The sequence below is a fragment of the Acinonyx jubatus genome, chromosome B3 (assembly GCF_027475565.1).
Source record: "Acinonyx jubatus isolate Ajub_Pintada_27869175 chromosome B3, VMU_Ajub_asm_v1.0, whole genome shotgun sequence".
In the NCBI taxonomy this organism is placed as follows: domain Eukaryota; kingdom Metazoa; phylum Chordata; class Mammalia; order Carnivora; family Felidae; genus Acinonyx; species Acinonyx jubatus.
In genome coordinates, this window is record NC_069386.1 from 28107230 (window position 1) to 28129496 (window position 22267).

The following is a 22267-nucleotide window of genomic DNA, read 5'->3' on the forward strand; positions in this document are numbered from 1 at the left end:
CAGATAGTGGCTGGGACTGGTAGTCATTTGGAAACATGACTGCTCTGGAATGTCCCGAATGGCCTTTTAACTCATATGTGTGGTGCCTTGGTATTTCTTCACCCAGACATTTTCTCATGGCATCTCATCCTCTTCTTGGATGGACCCTTTCTTTTGACTTCTCTTTATTCATGAAGGTAGTCAGAATTCTTAATTTTTGGCTTCCAAGAGCACAAAAGTAGAAGCTGTCAGGCCTTTTTAAGGCTTAGATATGGAATTGGCCCAGTGTCATTTCTACCACATTTATTGGTTAAAGCAAGTCATGGGACCAGCCAAGATTGGCTTTGGTAGGGGACCAGATAAGGGGATGAATGCTAAGGGTGTGGTTCATTGGAGGTCCTCTCCAATGATATATCATAAATTCTAAGAGCTTTTTCTTGTTCTCTGATTATTCTTTATTCATAGCATTTTATTTCTGATTTATAGTTGTATTCATAAGTGTCCTTAAGGAGCCACCCTTAAGGTAAGCTACCCTTAACCTCTCCCTCTCTACCATCTCTATTTTCTCTTTAATAAGTTTTTTTTTCTAGTTCATCTTGGTCTTAATTTTTCTTTTTGAAGACTTTCCTCAAATATCTATTTATTCTATATTGCTCATTCATATTTCTGGTTTTTTTCCTTCCTTTCTTATTCATATATTCCTTTAGAGAGGTACTAAAAAGATGACTGAGAGTTCTTTGTGGCCAAGACTTGCCAACTGATAGCTTTTTAGGAGGAATTTAAAGGGATTTCCAACCCCACTTCCCCAGCCCTGTATTTCCTGGTATAATAATAAATAGCGGCTGGAATTGGTTTATTTGGTTTGTTTGGATATGAAACCTTCTAATCTCCTGCTTAAGGTAGATATGTTTGCCTGGGTTCTGCTTAAGGACATAAGGGGGAGCAGTGTGTTTGGGGACTGGACAATATGTTCTGGGTATAGGCTTTTGGTTAATCTGTTTTCTGGCTTCTTCATTACTCCTGCTGTCCAGGTTATTGGGTGTCTTAGAGTCTTGAGTCTCTCCAGCGTGCTCTGGGACAAATTAGCCTCCTATAATCCCCTAACCTATTTTACTTGTTTGTTCCATTAATTACTATTCTTCCATGTATTGTCATATGCTAGTATGAGTGAATTCTTTACTGCTGGTAGCCCCACTTCCTTTTTTGTTATCATTGTGTATTTATATAGGGTTTATTCACTATAATTTTAGTGGAGACTTAGGAAAGAGAGAAGATGGGAGAAATATGTATGTTCTATGTTCAATTTTCTCTCTCTGGAATGTCTGCACCTTAGGTTTCTCACTTAACAATACATTATGGACACAGTGTATGTAGATCTACCTTGTTTTTCATGATTGTGCATATAATTCTATGTAGAGATATAATTTGTGAATTGTGTGAAGAAATTTACTAGTTGTGAATCATCCTTGTATTCATAATAAATACTCAGCACCTGCATAGGTGGCGGCCAGAGGGACATGATGGATATGATAATACTTTATTTTTGGCTTTTTCTACTTTAAGTGCGATTGTAATGTACTTCTTTTTATTTCTTTTTAGGCTCTTGTGTTTCATTTCAGTATCAAGGTTATGTAGTCTTGTAAGATGGCTTGGTAAGCTTTGTGTGTTTTTTTCTAAGATCGAGGGCAGTTTAAATAAAATTTTTAGCAGGGTCCAATTTTGCCTCTCATGAGGCCTCTGGAAACATCCAGAGATAATTTTGGTTGTCACAACTGGTTGGGTGGGGGTGCTGTTGGCATTTTGTGGGAAGAAGGATGTTCCTAAATGTGCTACAATGTCAGGTCAGTCCCGCATGACAAAGAATTATCTAGCACCAATTATCAGTACTTCCAAGGTTGAGAAACCCTGGTTTAAATGAAAATCTGAGCCTGAGCCTGATCCATGTTTTTCCATGTATTAGTTTTCATATTTTCCATTCCTTTAGTCAGTTTTAGTAATTTTAGATTCTAAAAAAAATGATGACTTCATTTATACTTTTGAATCTATGGTTATGAAGCTCTTTTCATTTCTAAAGTTGTTTTCTTTATCGTTGATTACTTTCCAAAAGCTCGTCTGTTTTATTGGTCTTTTGAAAGAATCAGTCCTTTTATTTTTTTAAATCTAATTTTCTTTATTTTTGTGTGAGTCTTAGCTCTCCTTTTGCTTCTCTAGTTTATTGGATAATTGTGATTTAAATTGCTTTTTTAACAAAAGTATACATTTTCTTAGCGCTATTTGATTTCATTGCATAAGTTTTAAAATGTATATTTATTTTCTAAATAGTTTGTATTTCCTGAGTGGTTTGATTCCATCTTTTGTCCATAAGTTTAGTGTAATAGTTACAGTGAATACCTGGGAATGACCACCCAGTCCCTACCCATGTGAAGAAACAGACTATTGCTAGCACTGGAAACCTTTTGCAGGCTCCTTCCAGATAATCATTCCCTTCTATGCTAATCTTTTCCTTTTCTCTAGTTTTATCATCTATATGTACCTTTCTGAACAATGTGTTTTACTGTTGCCTGTTTTTAAGCTTCATGTTAAGAGTCATATGTGTTCTTTCATGTCTGTCTTTTGCTTAACATTGTGTTTTGAATTTATTCATATTATGTGTAGCTGGAGTTCTTTTTCATTTCAGTATTTCATTGTTTGAATACACCATAACATTTTTATCCATTGGAGTTGATTCCAGCTTGCTATTAGGAATAGTGCTACCCCAAGGGATACAGGAGTACTGATGCATAGGGGCACTTGTACCCCAATGTGTATAGCAGCACTCTCAACAATAGCCAAATTAGGGAAAGAGCCTAAATGTCCATCAACTGATGAATGGATAAAGAAATTGTGGTTTATATACACAATGGAGTACTACGTGGCAATGAGAAAGAATGAAATATGGCCCTTTGTAGCAACATGGATGGAACTGGAGAGTGTGATGCTAAGTGAAATAAGCCATACAGAGAAAGATACCATATGGTTTCACTCTTATGTGGATCCTGAGAAACTTAACAGAAACCCATGGGGGAGGGGAAGGAAAAAAAAAAAAAAAAGAGGTTAGAGCAGAAGAGAGCCAAAGCATAAGAGACTCTTAAAAACTGAGAACAAACTGAGGGTTGATGGGGGGTGGGAGGGAGGGGAGGGTGGGTGATGGGTATTGAGAAGGGCACCTTTTGGGATGAGCACTGGGTGATGTATGGAAACCAATTTGACAATAAACTTCATATATTGAAAAAAAAATAAAAGGAATAGTGCTACCATGTTCATTCTTCTCTATATTCGTGGGACACCTGTGCAAGCATTTTTCTGGGCACATACTTAGAAGTTGGATTACTGGGACATGAGGGTCAATTTCTTCTTAAGAGTTCTTTAGAAAAAATTTTTTAACATTCTTAGGTGGCTTTTGGGCTATTTTTAGTTTTTCTCTGGTCAGAGAATATGGCTTCCCAGCTGAATTATCAACAATTGCTTCAACTTAACCATTGGTGTTATTATGTCTTTGCTTATTGCCGTTTCTTGTATTCCATGGTTGCTTCCCACCTCCAAAAATATATCCCTGAATCATGTCCTCTGTTTTTATTTCTAGAAAGGATTTCTGGGAATGTATATGGAGAGTGTTCCTTGAATACTCAGTATCTGTTTTTATTATTTATTCAACACCTACCTATCTGACTCTGTGTAAAGTACTCTACATAGGTGCTGAGAATACAGAGGTGAAAGAAACACAGGAATCGTGCCTGTCCTGATGGAACTACATACATAATTCTAAGTTCATAATTGAGTCTCTTCTAGGTTCTTTACACTTTTATCTTCCAGGATTTATTGCTGCAGGTGAAAATCCTGATGCCTGATTCTTCTTTTTCTATAATTTTTCTTTTTGGACATGGGTAGGTGTTTTTTGCTTTTTTTTAACTGTGAAGTACAGAATTTTACTTTTCAATATTCCTTTGGGGCATTCACAGCCACTTCATATTTGAGGTCTTTCTTTAGCTTGACAGCCTTTGTCTCTTATTTCTTTCCCTCAGTCTTATGGATGAACAGTGGATGAATATTAATTCTCTGTATTCCTATCTCCCATTTCCCTTAACTCTTCTTTTTCTGTACCCCTTCCTCTCCCATTCCCTGTATCCTTTTTCTCCATTGTTCTAAAGCAGTGTCACAACTTGGTCATCTTGTTCATCTTTTTTTTTTCTTTTTTTCTTTTCCTGATAGAATCTTTTTGATTTCCTAGAATTGCCTTTTCCTTTGCACAGAAATTTTTTTATATTTTGTGGATGTAATACCTTCTCAAGTATTGCTAAAGATTCCAATTAGATTTTTTTGTTTTATTTTCTTCATTAATAATGTTTCAGGTCACCTGTTCTGTTTGTTCAACTTGGTGCTTTTTTTTTCCCCCCCAGATTGCTGGTTTTCTCCAAATATCTGGCAATACTTGGCTATCTGCATAGATGAGGCATACCATTGATCATTGTCAATGGTTGATGTGACTGTCCTCCGCAATTGTCAGTCTTCTCTGCTGTGGCCTCCTCCCCCCGCTGACTTGTACACCTATGCTCTGCCTATGACATGGGAATGGGGAGGTTCTGGCAGGCAGACTTTTCAACTCCTCTGAGTAAAAGGAAAAGGTGATTTTGCTGCTGTGTTGAGTTATATTTTTTAAAATGTGCCTTTCTTTCTGGCTCTGACACCCACACTTAAGAGGCCATCAAGTTAGGCCTTTTAAACAATAAATTTGTTCCAGCTGTAGTTGGAACAAATACAGCAAGTATTTCTGGAAAGAAAGAAAAATCGTTCTAACTTTATCCACTGTATTGTAGACAACTATGCTCTGGTTTAGAAAAGTTGTCTTTTTGAGCTCTGCCAAAACTAGTTATGAAGGTCCTTCCTAAAACCCCATCAGGTTCCTTGTGAATGAGTGGCAAATTGTGTCTTGTAGAGAAGTATTCTGTGATAAATGACATGTAAAAAAGAAAAGTGGCTCTATAGTAAAATGGTGATCATTTTATAATTTTTAGTTTTGTGAAAGGTCTACTTCTTTATAACTAACACATTTGACCTTTTAAAATATAAGGCAGTGGAATTTATGGAAACATTCAGGCTTTTCAAAGTTAAAAAGGTAGCTGTTTTAAGGAAACCAAAGTTTGGGATATTTATTTTAAGTGGAAGAAGTCAGTAGCTTTAACCTTATGTACATAGCCATATGAGTAAAATGTTTTCTTTAGAATGTTTCAGAATTTTCTGAAGTTTTGCTTTATAATTGACTAATTGCCTTTGTTTATTCCCAAAGCATCTATTAAGTTGAATTGTTCAAAATTTGTTTCTTTTTAAAAAACTGATAAATATTATTTGTCACATCAAACCTGGATTTAAAAGTAAATGTTCAACTTTAATGAGTTCTTTTAATGGAATTTTAGTGACAGATGAATGATAGCTTGTCCCTAAAGTCTTCTAATGTACTCAGTGTGTGCTTATTCTGTGTAGCCCTAGCAAATTCTTTTTCCTTTTCAGAATGGGACAACAGAAGAAGTAACTTCAGAAGAAGAGGAAGAAGAAGAGATGGCTGAAGTAGGTGTTTTATGTAAAAAAATCACATTTTATAAATAATAAATCTTCATTTTTGAACATTTTTAATAATTCTCTAATCTCCTTTATAAGCCTTTGTTAATGTGGAATAATGCAAAGCACATGGTATTTGAAATTGAATGTAATTTCTAAAGTCTGCTTTTAGCTTTAATTAATGATAAAACTTTAATGGTTTTAAGCAAATCACTTATCTGATGTCTTTGGATTTGATTTCCTAACAAATAAAAGCTCTTATTAACATTTAGCATTAAAATAATATTTATGTTTAATAGCAATCAATACTTAACCTGTACTTGGTTATTTTTAGGAAGAGGAACTATTAAGTTTTAAAAATTCTGAATTTATGGGGGTCTACGTGGCTCAGTCAGTTAAGCATCCGACTTTGGCTCAGGTCATGATCTCCACAGCTTGTGAATTCGATCCCCACATTGGGCTCGCTGCTTTCAGCCTGTCCGCGCAGAACCCAATTCCGATCCTCTGCTCCCTCTATCTGCCCCTCTCCCGCTTGTACTCTCCCCCAAAATAAATATTATAGAAAAAAAAATTCTGAATTTGAGCATTTGAGAACATTTCAGGGACTACTCACTAGAAGTAGTAAAGCTACCTCCTGTTGAAAAACCATCTAAGAATTTCGTAGGGCAAATTCTAGGACTTTGACTTTAGACCAGTTTAACTGCCACTCACGGATACAATTTTAGAGGTTTTCCAGCTCTGAGGCTTTGTGTTTAAATGCAGACTTCAGAGTGGAGATCTAGGTTTCTGCATTGACCACGTAAAAGGTATTTGAGTTCCACAGTCTTGATTTTAAAATATCTTTTCCATTTTGGATCTTAGAGTTAATTCAAGTTACTACCTTCTTTTCTTGATTTGGAAAATCTTAAATGTAAAATACACTTCTTAGAATGCCTTAAAACTAAAGAAGTAGTTGTGGGTTTGTTTTGTCAGTGTGGGAACAAAATAATCCTTAACATCTAATTTGTAATTTGTGTGACTTTTTAGGGATAGAGTTAAATGTTAAAAGCATTTCATGTTTTTAAGCCTTTTCCATGGGTTCAGTGTACAATGAAGTAAACATTCAAAAGTTTATGTACTTTTCATTTTTCCCTTCAACGTTTATTTATTTTTGGGACAGAGAGAGACAGAGCATGAACGGGGGAGGGGCAGAGAGAGAGGGAGACACAGAATCGGAAACAAGCTCCAGGCTCTGAGCCATCAGCCCAGAGCCCGACACGGGGCTCGAACTCACGGACTGCGAGATCGTGACCTGGCTGAAGTCGGATGCTTAACCGACTGCGCCACCCAGGCGCCCCTCATTTTTCCCTTCAAAATGATATAAAGAAGGGACAGCAGCATTTAGGGAAAGAAATCTAGAAAGACAGGAGCCTGGACTTCAAAGATGTCAGATTAAGATAGGTGAATGGAAGATAATCTAGGTAACTAAAATAATATGGTAAAAAGTCCCAAGCAGCCTTGGGCGTGGTGTGTTTAGGTGCATTGAAGCTGTCTTTTTGGGAGATTAAGATTGATGTGTTGGAGTCATGGAAGGAAAGCAGGGTTGACTAGCAAAGCAGATGGCTTAAAAGTCTTGAATTGGAGACAAATATGTTTATCTTTGATGTGACTATTGAGAAAAAGGCCTTACACAGAAAAAGGTGTGCTGAGAATATTGTTCTATAAAGATAATCCACACAGAACAGAATTCATCATTAATACTCAAGTGGAGAAGATTTATGGATAGGAATGTGGCTGCGTTTTGAAGTTTTAGGAAGAGATACAGACTAAGGACATTTGTGAGAACTCTGAAGAAAATAAGTGTGGGATGGAACAAAGGTGTAAACCTTTCATGGGGAGGGAGCTCTATGAAACATGGAATCATGGACAGGGTCTGAATAAGAAAGGAATATAATAATAGGGGTTGAAGAGATGAGAGTCTAAGAAAAAGACCGCCGAGTCTGGATGGAGGTGATCTTTAGCCTGGTCTACAAATCACAATGAGTTAGTTTGGTTAAAAAATGGCGATAGTAGGGCACCTGGGTGTCATAGTTGGTTAAGTGTCAGACTCTTGATTTCCACTTAGGTCATGATCTCACGGTTTGTGGGTTTTGAGCCCCAAGCCCAAGCCCTGAGTCGGGCCTCGGGCTGACAATGTGGACAGCATCTGCTTGGGATTCTCTCTTTCTGCCTCTCCCCAGCATTTATGCACTTTCTTCATCCCCCCCCCCCCCCCGCCAAAATAAATAAACTTAAAAAAAATGGAAATAGTATCAACTACTCCTTTAGAGATTTTGATGGTTGAAGTAGAGAAGATAATAGAAAAAGGTTATGATTTTAAAAGTTCTGAATAGATTTAAGAATAGATGATATGGGAAAGGAGGGAGGAGAGTGATGTAGTGATCAAAGATGTTAACCAAGGGATATAACACAAATTCTTATCTAACTTTTTCCTAATTACAAAAATCAGTAGGTGCTTACTGTAGAAAACTTGGAAAAGAAGGAAAAGCACTAAATATCTCTAGAAATAACTATTGTTATTTCAGTTATGTCCTAATCTCTTTTTTTCTGTGTTTATTTTAGTATAATTGAGATTTATATTCAGTTTTTCATTTTTTTTCAAGTTTATTTATTTGAGAGAGAAAGCACGAGCAAGGGAGGGGCAGAGAGAGAATCCCAAGAAGGCTCTGTGCTACAAGCCTGACACAGGGCTTGATCCCACAAACTGTGGGATCGTGACCTGAGCTGAAATCAACAGTTGGGTCGCCTGACTGAGCCAGCCAGGTGCCCCATATATATTCAGTTTTGTGTGCTTTTTGCATTGCGTTATTTTTTCCATTTAGTATGTTTTTTTAACCTAATGTGTTCAAATTATGATCATTTCAACATAATTGACATAAAATAAATGAGCTCTTTGTTTTTCTCACTAAGTCTTCCAAATCTGGTGTGGACTATATACTTAAGGCACATCTCAATTCAGACTGGTCACATTTCAAGTGCTCAGCAGCCACAAGAAACAAGAGACTGCCCTGTTGGACAGCACAGCTCTAACTAGCGTGAGCTGTATGGTCACCCAGGGGTGTCCAGTCCCCCAGCTCACCCCAGGTCTGGGGCAAGGCCAGAGCAGCAGCCAGAAGCAACAGGTGGAGCCTGAGCACAGAACCTGGTACCCACAGTGGCCAGCCTGGCTCATTCACCTTGCCACTGCCCCCACAGAGCCAGGGATTTGTGCACTGCCATCCTCACTGCCCTTTTGTTTCATTATTGATAAAGAAGAAACAATTATGCTATGTTGACATTTTAATGGTCTTATATTTCATGAAATTGAGGTACCTGCTCTGGTATTTTTGCACATGCAGTTTTGTGGAGTGGTTTGTAGCTATAAAGTTTAAATAGGCATCTTTATGCCTAAGTCAATGTTCACATTGTAAATTAGTTCCTTACAGTAGATTTCTAGAAGTCAATTACTGGAACAAAGTATAAATAAGGTTCTTGATACCTAATGCTAAACTGTTGCAAAAGTTTCTTTTAATAGGAGATTTATTTAGTAAGAGTTATGGCTTTATAAAAGTATTAAATATGCTTAGATTCTAGCTCTAAAATGTAGGATATAAAAAGATGGAAACTTCTGGATTGAATGTGAAGGTTTTTTTCCTTTTTCCATTCATTTGTCTGTTCTCTGTTGAGTCGAGTAATTTAACTTTTGGCATAAGCTTCAATAAGCTAATATTTTTCTTATCTTTGTAGGATATAGAAGACTTGGATCACTATGAGATGAAGGAAGAAGAGCCTATTAGTGGAAAAAAGTCAGAGGATGAAGGAATTGAAAAAGAAAATTTGGCAATATTAGAGAAAATTAGGAAGACCCAAAGGCAAGACCATCTCAATGTAAGTGTTTGCAAATATCTAAAATCTATACTTTTGGGATTAAGTAATTATAGGTAATAATATAAAACAGGGCAATTCATTAAGCTACCAGTCTAAGCTACCCTCCTCCACCCTTGCCTGTGTTGTGGATTCAGCCATGTTTTGTTGCCCTAGTGGGTTGTTGTTGTTGAAGTTTCTTATCTGTTGATAGCTCTCTACCATGTTCATCTGCTTTTTACGTGTTGGAATTAACCTGCTGTTCATTATATATACCCACTTTCCAGCCTGTTTATACTGCTTCCCCTTCTACCATGAGATCTATATTTAAATTTACTGTTTTCTACAAATAGAGTACAATTTAGATTCTTTCCCACAGAGTTTCCATCTGGTCTATCCTGCTCTAACCAAACCAAAAGTATTTTTTTTTCTTTTGACTTAACATTGCTTTTATGTGAAGTGGCATGGGGTATGGAGTGAATGAATGCTGAGTTTGGTAATAAACACAGCTGTGTGGCTTCAGTTTCCTCCACTCTAAAATATAGATAATACATACCTTTTGGATGATTACTGAGTAGAATAAATGAGAATGATACATTAAAATACCCAAAGTAGGGAAACATAGGAGAGTCTAGCCATTTGTCTCAACAGTTACTTCTTACTTCTTTGTATTAGAGCTGTTTATCAAACCCAAGACATCTATCTCAGAAGGACCTTTTTCTTAGGCACAGGTTCTCAAAAACAGGGAATGAATTATGTGGGGAAATGCCAAGTATTGTAAGCAGATGAATTACTCGCTCTCCTTCAGTCTTACACTATTAAATTTAATTGGCAAATTTTTATTTTTATTTATTTTTATTTATTTTTTAGAGAGCAAAGAAATTTAGTTCAACTCTTCATTATTTTTTTAAAAAGTTTGTGCCATTTAAGATTACTGTACTTTCTGTATCTTGCGATTGCTTTTAGTTTGTATATTATAATCAAAACAACTACAGATTATTTAATGTTTTCACATGAGAGACACTAAGCTAAGTACTTTAAACTTTATAAACCTTCCCATTCAACCTTTTATAGCCACTTCTAAAATAGTCTTCTTATTCTATGGGTGTGAAACTAGGGTTTAAACCAGTTAAGTAATGTAGGAAATAACTTTGTGAACCTGATTGCTACCCATTCAGCAAGGTGTAGTACAGCCATTAACATTTAAATTTTACATGATCAGTGTATTTTTTTAAACTAAGGTATTCTAAATGTTTGTCTTATGAGAAGTAGTTGCATTCCTAGTTAGTCTTCGGATAACATATTGGTGCAGTTTCATTTTTAGAGAAATCCCAACATGGAAAAGAACTGAAACTAGTTGCAGGTGAACATGTTATTTCTCAGTTTCTTAATAATGTAAAGTAGACCTTCAGTATAACATTCTTGCTTATAATCAGACTAATGAAACTGTGTTAGTTGATAGTCTAAAATGGTAAGGGCCTTCTAGTATGTTCAAAATTTGCTTCTGACCCAACATGCTTATTAAAATAGCCAGAATCAAAAAAAGAATGGCCAAAATCAGGAACACTGACAATGCTAAATGCTGAGGAGGCTGTGAAGCAACAGGAACTCTCACTCATTGCTGATGGGAATGTAAAATGGTACAGCCACTTTTGAAGACAGTCGGGCAGATTCTTATAACACTAAACATAATTTTTACCATACATTCCAGCAGTTTCAGTCTTTGGTATTTACCCAAATGAATTGAAGACTTCTGTCCAGACAAAAACCTAAATACTGGATGTTTATAGCAGCTTTATTCATAATTGCCAAAACTTGGAAGCAACTAGGATATCCTTCAGTAGGTTAATGGATAAACAGTGGTACATCCAGACAATATGGAATATTATTCCCTGCTAAAAAAAAAAAAAAGAAATGAGTTGTCAAACCATGAAAAGACATGGAGAATTTTTAAATCCATATTACTAAGTGAAAGAAGCCAATCTGATGAAAAGGCTGCATAACTGTATGTTTCCAACTGTGTGATATTTTGGAAAAGGCAACACTGTGGAGACCATAAAAAAGATCAGTGCTTGCCAGAGGTGGGGTGGAGAGATAAATAGGCAAAGCGCAGAGGATTTTTAAGGGCAATGAAAATACTGTGATACTGTAGTGATGGATATGTGGTGTTATACATTTTCCAAACCTATATAGTATACAACACCAGAAGTGAACCTTCAGGTAAATTATGGATTTTGATGATATTGATGTGTCAATGGATTCATCAATTTAAGAAATGTACCTTCTGGGGGTGCCTGGGTGGCTCAGTCAGGTGAGTGTCCGGCTTTTGATTTCGGCTCAGGTCATGATCTCATGGTTGTGAGACTGAGCCCTGTGTCAGCATCTGCACTCGCAGCGCAGAGTTTGCTTGATATTCTCTCTCTCCCTCTTTCTCTCTCTCTCAAAATAAATAAACTTAAAAAAAAATATACCTTCTGGTGAGGGAAATTGATAATAAGGGAGACTATGCATTGTGGGAGCAGTTACATGAGAAATCTCTGGACCTTTCTTTAAAGTTTGCTGTGATCCTGAAAGTGCTCTTAAAAAATAAAATCTTAAAAAAAATTAATATTTTAAAAAATCAATAGAATTTGAAATAGGTTTATACTAACTTCTAGGCTACTGCAGGAGCCATGGTGATCTAGACAGGTTGGTTAGACTTTTTTTTTTTTTTTAAATCATAAATGAGCCAGACATGTCCCCCAATTTTATATTCCTGTTGAAACTTTATAATCATCAATTTAATTAAGCTTCTTTGAGTTTTTAAAATGTTGAGTTGTGATCTATTTTTATAAATCTCATTGTAAACTTTCAGGCTTATATACCTGAAATCTTCAGTTATTGGACTCTGTAGATCCTGGTAAACAGCAGTTTTTCTGTTTCAGGGTGCAGTATCTGGGTCTGTGCAAGCTTCAGATAGGCTTATGAAAGAGCTCAGGGACATATACAGATCACAGAGTTATAAAGCAGGTAAGGACCCCTGGGTGTCTGCTCTGTTGTCCTTATGCTGTTTTTAAGTTTCAAATAGTAAACTTCAGTTCTCATAATATAACTGGACAGGCACAGAAATGGTTATGAACTTTATTTTAGGGATTTTAAATGCAGATTTAATCAAGTTATCAAAAGATGTGGAAGGTAGAATAAGAGGAGTTTACTTGTTCAGATTTTTGAAAATTGTTTTTATGGATACCTCAAAATTTTTGTCTTCTTGCTAACAAGGATTAATTCATAGATGATTTTTATCTTCTGGGAATATTACAAGTAATATCTGCTTTGGAAAGTAAACAAGAAAATATTATATGAACAAAGAACTATTGCCAAGTTGATTTTTATGAATTTTTGTTCCTTTTTTTTTTTTTAACCACATAATCAACTTTTATTGTAGAAGTTGTTATGGTATACCTTTAAAAGAATAGGTGATTTTGGTTTGGTTTTGTTTTTGGCCTTTTTTCCCCCCTTCATTTCAAAGTTTGAGTGTTCTTTCTTACAGAGTAAGACTTAAATACTGTGGAACCTCTCCATTTGAAATAAGATTCCCCTGTGTTGTTATTGAGATTCTAACAATATTAAATAAGGGAAAGAGCCAACCTTATAATATGTTTGAAAAAGTAGCTTTGTGATCCATTCAGAAATTCTTAGAATGATCAAATCTAAATCATTAGAGCTTACATAAAAACAAAAAACAAGCAAAAAAAATTTCTGCTTTAGAATCCAAGGTAAGCTGAACTTGCTTCGGAGTTATTAGAAGTTTTGGCATCCTGTTTTTCTTACGATATGTCTAAAAGTTTATCTGTAGAAACCTAATCAAGTATAGTTAAATATTTGAATATGGGTGTATTTTTAAATGTTAAATAATTACTTGTTTGCTACAGCATTGTTTATAGTAGCAAATTAAAAATTAATAATCAGATATAAGGTGGAATTGGTTAAATTATGGTATATCCATGAAACAAATTTCTATAGTTATTTAAAGATTGACAGTAGACTTCTTACATACTAAGTTGGAAAGATGCCCCAAATAGTTGAAGAAAGTTTATAAAACTATATAGAGGGATTTCATTTTTATAGAAATAATTGCATGTGTATAGAAGAAGAATCTTAAAGTACACATGATTTTTGCATAGTTTTCCCCCTCCTATTCACAGTTAATGGTAAACAGTTTGTCAGCTCATTAAAGAATCCTCTTCATTGATGGCTTTAATTCTGTGTTGAGAGTATAAGATACTCAGCTCAATGGCAAAACATTTACAATATAGCTTAGTTGTTCTATGTTTTAGTAGCAAAATTTCTAGATTTTGATGGTTATTTAGTGTATTCATTTATACCGAAGTGGTATGTATAAGATCAAATAGAGTAATTTACGTGGCCTATATCTTTACAGGGATTTATTCAGTGGAACTCATAAATGACAGTTTATATGACTGGCATGTTAAACTGCAGAAGTAAGTGACTCTTATATGCTAACCCAGTCTTCGTAATGATAGACTTTCACAATGGAGACTTTTTTCCCCCTTAATTTGATAACCTCTAAAATATGGTTTTTACTTACTTAGAATTTTAGACTGTGTTTCTGTAGAACTAGTTCTCAGGTTGTTAAAATGAGCTGTTTCTTAGGCTTAAATAAGTAAAGTGAGAAAGAGGAAGGAGAAGAAGGACTAGCTATGGGATAAAGTGTTTCTTGGAGTTAGATAATTGGGAACTATAGAAACAAAAGTGAATTTAATAACCTGATTGACTGTGATATCCAGTTTGTATTTGAAATGAGGAATTTGAGTAGGCCCTAATGTGTAGAAACAGTTGTAGACAAATTTAGATTTTGTTAGTGATTTCAGTTTCTCCAGTCTTGTCCATGGTAATTTTCTTTCCTTGAATCCCTTGGCTAATAATAATACAATTTTAGAGAAGCAGATTAATTTTTTTTGAGTTCTTAAGGAAATTTATGTACATATGACTTTCCTTTAGAATGACTGCTAACTTGGAATCCCCTTATGGGAATGGATTTAGAATACTGTGATCTTTTTGGACATTTAATCTCAAGGAGTTGAAAGCTATTACAGTTTATTTTTCCAGGGACCATAGAGCAAGTTTATGTTTGAAACTTACCCTAAGGGTTCTGTTTAGCTCTTGAACTGGTTCATTTTTGTGGTTAGTAAGAAAACATCTTTGGACTTTTTATTTTAATTGGTTTTTTGTTATGTAATTCTTAGGGTCGACCCTGATAGTCCTTTGCACAGTGATCTTCAGATCTTAAAAGAAAAAGAAGGCATAGAATATATTTTGCTTAACTTCTCTTTTAAGGTAAGAAAATTTTAAGGGGACTCGATATACTTCTAATGGAAATGTATATTTTTATAATTGCTTTGGGAAAACACGTAGGGATTATTTGGTAACATAGAAGGTATTCGTTCCTTGTGGCTCAGGAATTCTCATGTATATACCCTGCAAGAGATGAGCACTTAGGTACTCAAATTGTTCAGAGCAGTGTTGCTTATAATAGCCCCAAACAGAAAATAACCCAAGTGTCTGTTTCAGTAGAATGGAAAACTGTGGTATTCATATAAAAAGGAATAGAGCTATGTGCAAAACGATGGGTGAACCTTAAACACAATGTTCAGCAAAAGAAGCCAGACCCCAAAACAAGTCTTGTACAATTTCATTTATATTGGGCTCAAAAATAGGTAAAACTAAATTGCTTAGGGCATGCCTTCTCAGTGGAGACAGTATCCCCACCAATGGGGTGAAAACTGGTTCCTTGGAGTGAAAAAAATCTTAGATATACACTGGTCTGTGGCCTTTTAAGGGGCCATATTATATAAACTGTTAACACAGTATATCTGTGGTAGGGGATAGATTCAGAAAAAAAAAATTCTAAAAAGCCTTTTTGGTGGAGCAGAAATTAAAAGAAGGTTGAAAAATGCAGATTTATGGATTCAAACTCAGGTAATTACTATCAAGAAAAGCAAAGATGTGATTACCATACAGTTGAGGATAGGGAGTAAATCTAAGTGAGAGGGATGGAGTTGTAAGCTGAAAGAGACATCTGGGGACTTCTTGGATACTGGCTCTAGTCTGTTTTTTGACCAGGGCTGTGGTTACATGGATGCCTATTTTATAATATATAACGGCATACTTTTATATGTTACATACTTTCTGAATTTATGTGTTATATTTAATACCCTTTCTTTAAATGGTAAGAATAAAGGGTAAAGAATAGCAGTAGAATTTAGATAAAATGTAATGATTTAATATGGATAAATAAGTGTAGTAGTTTTAAATCTTTCGTCTCAAAAAAACCCTAGGAAATATATTTCTAAGGAGCTATATTTGAATTATATAGAGCTTCTATTTGCTGTGTTCTTTTAAATTCGGAAAGAAATTTACAGACATATATTTTTTCCATTTCAGTTAGGTAGACTTCAGTGCATTGGGGCTATAGAGGGGCTATAGAAGGCTTGAGTACATGGATGCATCTAAAATATAATTCCTGCAAGAGCCTGCAGTCTTCCTAGGGAGAAATCTGTGATGAAGGCTGTACTGCTTTGGAGACCATGATGAAGAGTCTGGAATCTTAACCTTTAGACAGTAAAGAACCAGTCAGTACAGGTTTTTAGGTAGGGGCATGATTGATCTGTTAGGCTTTTTATTATTATTATTTTAAACAATTATTACGTCTTCAGCATCAGATAGGGTTTGGATTGGAGAGAGTAGATACCTGGGAGACTAGTTGGGACTTTAATTTTAATCTGGGCAATGGGTAATGAAGGATGATGGTGGTAGGAATAGGTGAGAGTAGAGGGATAATGAGGGGTTTTGAAGGAAGAAGCAAAGATGTGAAAGAATATACTTGCAAAAAGTAATTTTTTTGAAAACTTTTTACGTAGCTTTTGTGTGTTATATTTTGGGGGATATATCTTCATTTATGATTGAACTTTCTTCAGATAACTCAAATTCTATATTTTCCCTCAATTTTGTTATTATAGAAACTTTTATGATTGTCAATTGGGTTGTCTTCTAGAGAGTGAATCTGGTATATATTTACTGAAGTTGCTAATGACTGTATTTTTACTGATTCATAAGGTGAAAAAATAAACCAGGACAGTAGCATTTTTTTTTCTTTCAATTTTTAAAAATGTTTATTTTTGAGAGAGAGATCATGACCAGAGCCAAAGTCAGATGCTTAACCGACTGAGCCATGCAGGTACCCCCCTTTTTTAAAAATTCTGTATGCAAAATGTTTTAACCTGAACAATCTATAAACAGTCGTATTAAATCATATGCCCAGGTGTCCACCACCAAGCTTAAGAAATAGAATCTTATAGGGGCACTAGGATGGCTCAGTCGGTTAAGTGTTGACTTTGGCTCATGGTTCATGAGTTCGAGCCCGCCCTGCCCTCATCCTGCTCTCTGCTGTCAATGCAGAGCCTACTTCAGATCCTCTGTCTCCCTTCCTCTCTGCCCCTCCCCCGCTGGCTCCTGTGCGCGTGTGCTCTCTCCCCCAAAAATAAAAGCATTAAAAAAAAAAAAAAAGAAAGAAAACCTTATACCTGAAACTAATGTAAGTTATGTCAATTATGTTAAAAAAAAATTCAGGTCTATGTCTTTTCTTCTTCTTCTTAAGCAGTATCTTTTGAAAGTCCTCTGTGTGTTCTTTCCTTCTCACTTCCTCCTGGAGAGGTGTTTTTAAGGGAATATGAAATCTTGACCACTAAACTGAAAGATTTGTGGCTGTACTTAATGTTTTCATGGTATTTTCCTGCTCTAGGTAGAACTTAAGGGAGGGGACAATCTGGGAGGTAAATGGCTGAAATTCGCTGAATTTGTCTTTCTGGACCATGGCTCTTGATACCAGAAACAAGGGCCTTGTGAGGCCTGAAATCTTTTCTTTTCCCTTCCCTTCCCTTCCCTTCCCTTCCCTTCCCTTCCCTTCCCTTCCCTTCCCTTCCCTTCCCTTCCCTTCCCTTCCCTTCCCTTCCCTTCCCTTCCCTTCCCTTCCCTTCCCTTCCCTTCCCTTCCCTTCCCTTCCCTTCCCTTCCCTTCCCTTCCCTTCCCTTCCCTTCCCTTCCCTTCCCTTCCCTTCCCTTCCCTTCCCTTCCCTTCCCTTCCCTTCCCTTCCCTTCCCTTCCCTTCCCTTCCCTTCCCTTCCCTTCCCTTCCCTTCCCTTCCCTTCCCTTCCCTTCCCTTCCCTTCCCTTCCCTTCCCTTCCCTTCCCTTCCCTTCCCTTCCCTTCCCTTCCCTTCCCTTCCCTTCCCTTCCCTTCCCTTCCCTTCCCTTCCCTTCCCTTCCCTTCCCTTCCCTTCCCTTCCCTTCCCTTCCCTTCCCTTCCCTTCCCTTCCCTTCCCTTCCCTTCCCTTCCCTTCCCTTCCCTTCCCTTCCCTTCCCTTCCCTTCCCTTCCCTTCCCTTCCCTTCCCTTCCCTTCCCTTCCCTTCCCTTCCCTTCCCTTCCCTTCCCTTCCCTTCCCTTCCCTTCCCTTCCCTTCCCTTCTTCTTTTCCAATGTTTAATTATTTTCAAGAGACAGAGTGTGAGTAAGGGAGGATCAGAGAGAGAAGGAGACAATCTGAAGCAGGCTCCAGGCTTCAGCATAGAGCCCGACATGGGGCTCCAACCATGTGATCATGACCTGAGCTGAAGTTGGACGCTTTAACCAACTGAGCCACCCAGGAGCCCCAAGGCCTGAATTATTTAAGAGGCCTGGGAAGAATGTGATTGCTCTGAACTAAGTGACATTGGCAAACTGAATTGCCAAGTTATTAGTATCAGGATTCACAGACTTGGAAGGATAGCAGGTATTATCCAGAAAGAAGGATTTATAAGAAGGAGCATGAACAGTATTTATGTCCATGCCTCAGATGTCCATGGTGACAACTTGAAAGTCATGAGTAATAAGAAAATGGAACTTGAGATATAACAACACAAGGTTGGGGATGGGGCAGGAGAGAAAATGGGGACCAATTAGATTTGTCAGCAATGTGGCAAATCTTTTGTGCTATGCTTTTAAGGGAGTGGTGGTCTGGTTTTTAAAACCATATCTAAATCACTCAGCTGAATTCTGAGGTACTACTTTAAGAAGGGTTTATTTAGATAAATTTGAATTCATTTAGAGAATAGCAGCAAGGATTTGAAAGAGATTTTTATGTCCTAAGATAGCTGGGCAAATTGTGGATTTGGAGAGAAGAACATAGGGGCTCATGAGAGTTTGTCCTCAACTATTTAAAGGGCTATGTATGTGGAAACTTTAGTTTGATTTTGTTTTTGATTGACGGTTTATTAATTTGGCAGTTTGATTTTTGTTTTGATTAACATGACATTAGAACTAGTAAGTCAAACTGTAAACAGGTGATTTTTCAAGTGATAACTATTGTGATTTTTCAAGTGGTAACTATTCATCTGGTGACAGTCTTTCGAGAAGAGAATGCTCCTGGAGCACCTGGGTGGCTCTGTTGGTTGAGTGTCTGACTCTTGGTTTCATCAAAGGTCATAATCTTGCAGTTCATGAGATTGAGCCCTGTGTTGGGCCCTGTGCTGGTAGCATGGAGCCTGCTTGGGATTCTCTCTCTCCCTTTCTCTTTGCCTGCCCCGCCCCTCCCCACCCCCCTCCACTTGTACTCTCTCTCTCAAAATAAATTAAAAAAAAAAAAAAAAATAGAATGTTCCTTATCATTAAAAATATGTTGGAAAAGGGCACCTGGGTGGCTTAATTGGTTAAGCGTCTGACTTTGGCTCAGGTCATGATCTCACGGGTTGTGGTTTCAGGCACCACATCAGGCTGTGTGCTGACAGCTCAGAGCCTGGAACCCACTTTAGATTCTGTGTCTTCCTCTCTTTCTGCCTCTCCTCTGCTAGCTCTCTCTCTCTCTCTCTCAAAAATAAATAAAACTTAAAAAAAAAAAAAAAAGAATATGTTGGAAGGCCAAGATACTGAATTGGAAACTTTGTGAGATCCTTGTAAACCTTGAGATTCTCAGTTCCTGAGTTAGTATACCAAGATAACTCAAATTTCTATTTTAAGTCATCCTCAACCTCTCTGCTGTAATCCTGTAAGGAACTCTTATTTCTGTAAAATATTAATTACTGAGTTCCATGGTACAGAGTTCATGGAATAGTCCCTAGGTTTTGATGTGAAGGAGTTACTCTGAATGAAGAATTACTTAAAATGAAAGTAGTTCTCACTGCCACATAATCAATTTAAAAAGCTTTATCATTTGGGAACACATATTTAAAGATCTAAAAAATAGATTAAATGAAATTGTACTTTACCAAGCTTTGTGTCCGTGCCTTTCATTATGTCTATTAAACTGTAGATAAATGGTGAGCTACTTATTTGGAAGTAGATTATAATTATTATTAGGTTGATATCTTGTGTGGGTAGATTCTCCCTTGAAGTAGAAATCTAAGATTATCTGTTTTAGCCACCAGAAGTGTGCTTTTTGTCTTCCTCTCCTATTAGGATTGAATTTTCATAGTTCATATGTTCCTTAGAATCTTATTTGAGGATGGGTGGAAGTAGGGAGTTAAAAGTAAGTTACTGGACTTAATGCTGCTTATTCTTGCAGTTAAAACTGTATTTTTGTGTTCCTTGGAAATAACTGAACAAGACAAATGTTTGTTTAGCTTCTTTACCCTCAAATTGGTTTAAGAGACAATTAGTTCCTTCCTTTTATTAGATCATAAAATTGGAGATAATTTCTCTTAGACATCCTGTCATATCTTTATTAGAGGCAGTATGCTTTTTCCTTACCCCATTGCTGTAGGAAAATGAGGGGCAGCCTTTTTTGGCTTTCTGGCTACCCAGAGATTGACCTCTAATGCTCTTGGCCACCTCAGCTACTGTTGTTGTTTAAGTTCATTAAGAGAAAAAGCTCTTGTTCTTCTGGAAAGCTGTTTCCAGGACTGATAATTTGAAAAAAAGAATTGTACTTGGTAGCCTGAAAATTAGCTAAGGTTTCTTTTCTCTCATCTTCTCTTCATACGTTTTTCATCAAGTCTGTTAATCTTTGTCATTTAATTAGAGCAATTAGTCTATTTGCATATAATGTTATTACTGATATTGGGGTTTAAATCTTCTGTCTCATAAGTGCTTTCTATTTGTCCTTGTTATTCTATGTTCCTTTTTCTCATTCTTTTGATTTTTTTTTAAATTACTCCAGTTTCTCTCCTCTTTCAGCTTCATGCATACGTGTTCTCTTACCTTTCTTTACTCCCTTACAATTATAATGTATATCCTTGTGTAATATAAATTTGTTAATTTATATTTTATTTTTCCTTATCAATGCAGAGACTTAGAACATGGATTCCCTGCCAAACATGTGCTGTCATGCATTTTCTGTACTTCCCTAAAAACTGCACATTATTATTATATGATTAATCAATATTCATTTAGATCTATGTGCATATTTGTTCTTTTCATGGTCTTTAGTCTCCACATTTCCATCTAGGATCATGCTTCTCCTGCCTGAAGAATATCCTTTAACATTTCCTTGTGTCTGCTGACAGGAAAATAACTTTAGTGTGAATTAATTTTTGGAAAGTATTTGTATTGGGTATAGATTTTTAGGTTGGAAATTACTTTCAGCAGCTCAAAGATATATCATTCCCTCATTGGGGTTTTCATTGTTTTTCTTGAAATAGTCATAGTGCTTCAATCTTGTGAAGTCTTCAGTCAATATTGGAAAATTCTCAGACATTCTCTCCAAATATTGCTTCTGTCCCATTCTTTTGTCTCCTTCTAGGACTCCACATATATGATAAGCCTTTCAATACATTCCCCTGTGTCTTGTTATTTTCTGCATTTTCTACATATTCTCTCTCTTGGCTTCATTCTGGATGTTTTCTGGCCTATTTTCCTGTACACTGAATTTCAGTTTCACCAAGTCTCTACTGTGGTTAAATTCATCTTTTAAGTTATTGATTTCAGTTATTGTATTTCTAAGTTTCAGAATTTCTCTATGGCTCATTTTATAATTTTAGTACTTTGCCAGGGTTTTCAATAGTGTATTTTCTTTCCTTGCATGTATTCAACATGGTTATTTTAAAATCTATGTTTGTTACTCTGTTATCTTGATCTCTTGTGGTTTTTGTGTCATTTGCCTCTCATTTTCTGGACATGTTTGTTTTTAAGTCTTGTGTAACTGGCTATTTTTAGTAACAAACATTATATATGAAAAATTTACTAATTTGAAGCCTTGGATGATATTCTTCTTCAAAGAGGGTTCACATTTACTCCTATCAGGCTTGGACACTGGCAACCCAGGATCACAGAATCCTGTCAGGGATTGAGGTGACACAAAACTGGACTTCATTCCTTGTCAGTTAGGGCAATGTGTCATTTGTTCTTCAGGTCCCAGCCTAAAGTGTGGGAGACTTGTCTAGGCCTCTCCTTGGACCCCAGCTCCCAATTTTTATCTCTCTAGCCCTGCGAGTCTTAAGTTCTGCTGAGCTTTTGATCTCTCATCTTCCTTTTCTGTAATTGAAAGAAAACTCAAGGCAGGGAGAAGGGCCCCACTCTGAGGTTCCCTTTTTCTTTTTGATCTTAGCTCTGTAGTGGTTACATTTTGTCTACCTCTTCTAGTTCTCAGCCAGAGGATTGATGTAAAGTTACCTAGTCTATCATTATTGGAACGATTCCTTTTATATAATTCTTTTGGAAGTGGAACCCCTTCATAATTTTCATAACTTTACCAAAACACTGTCCTGTTTGGGCCTGATCATTTTTATTTCCTTTGGTTTTTATTTCTTTTTATTTTTGGTACTTTTATGACCCTCATCAGATAATAAAT

General features: G+C 36.4%; 1 protein-coding gene across 2 annotated transcripts in view; it reads left to right on the top strand.

Annotated features, from left to right (window-relative positions):
* The window catches only part of UBE2Q2 (ubiquitin conjugating enzyme E2 Q2), a 66799-nt gene that overhangs the window by 18548 nt on the left and 25984 nt on the right, over positions 1-22267 (top strand). For both annotated transcript variants that reach the window (XM_027067849.2, XM_027067847.2), the window contains 5 exons: positions 5524-5580; positions 9337-9477; positions 12378-12462; positions 13874-13934; positions 14700-14790. In XM_027067849.2, the coding sequence (XP_026923650.2) occupies positions 5524-5580; positions 9337-9477; positions 12378-12462; positions 13874-13934; positions 14700-14790 (435 nt within the window). The remainder of the gene's footprint in view (positions 1-5523; positions 5581-9336; positions 9478-12377; positions 12463-13873; positions 13935-14699; positions 14791-22267) is intronic.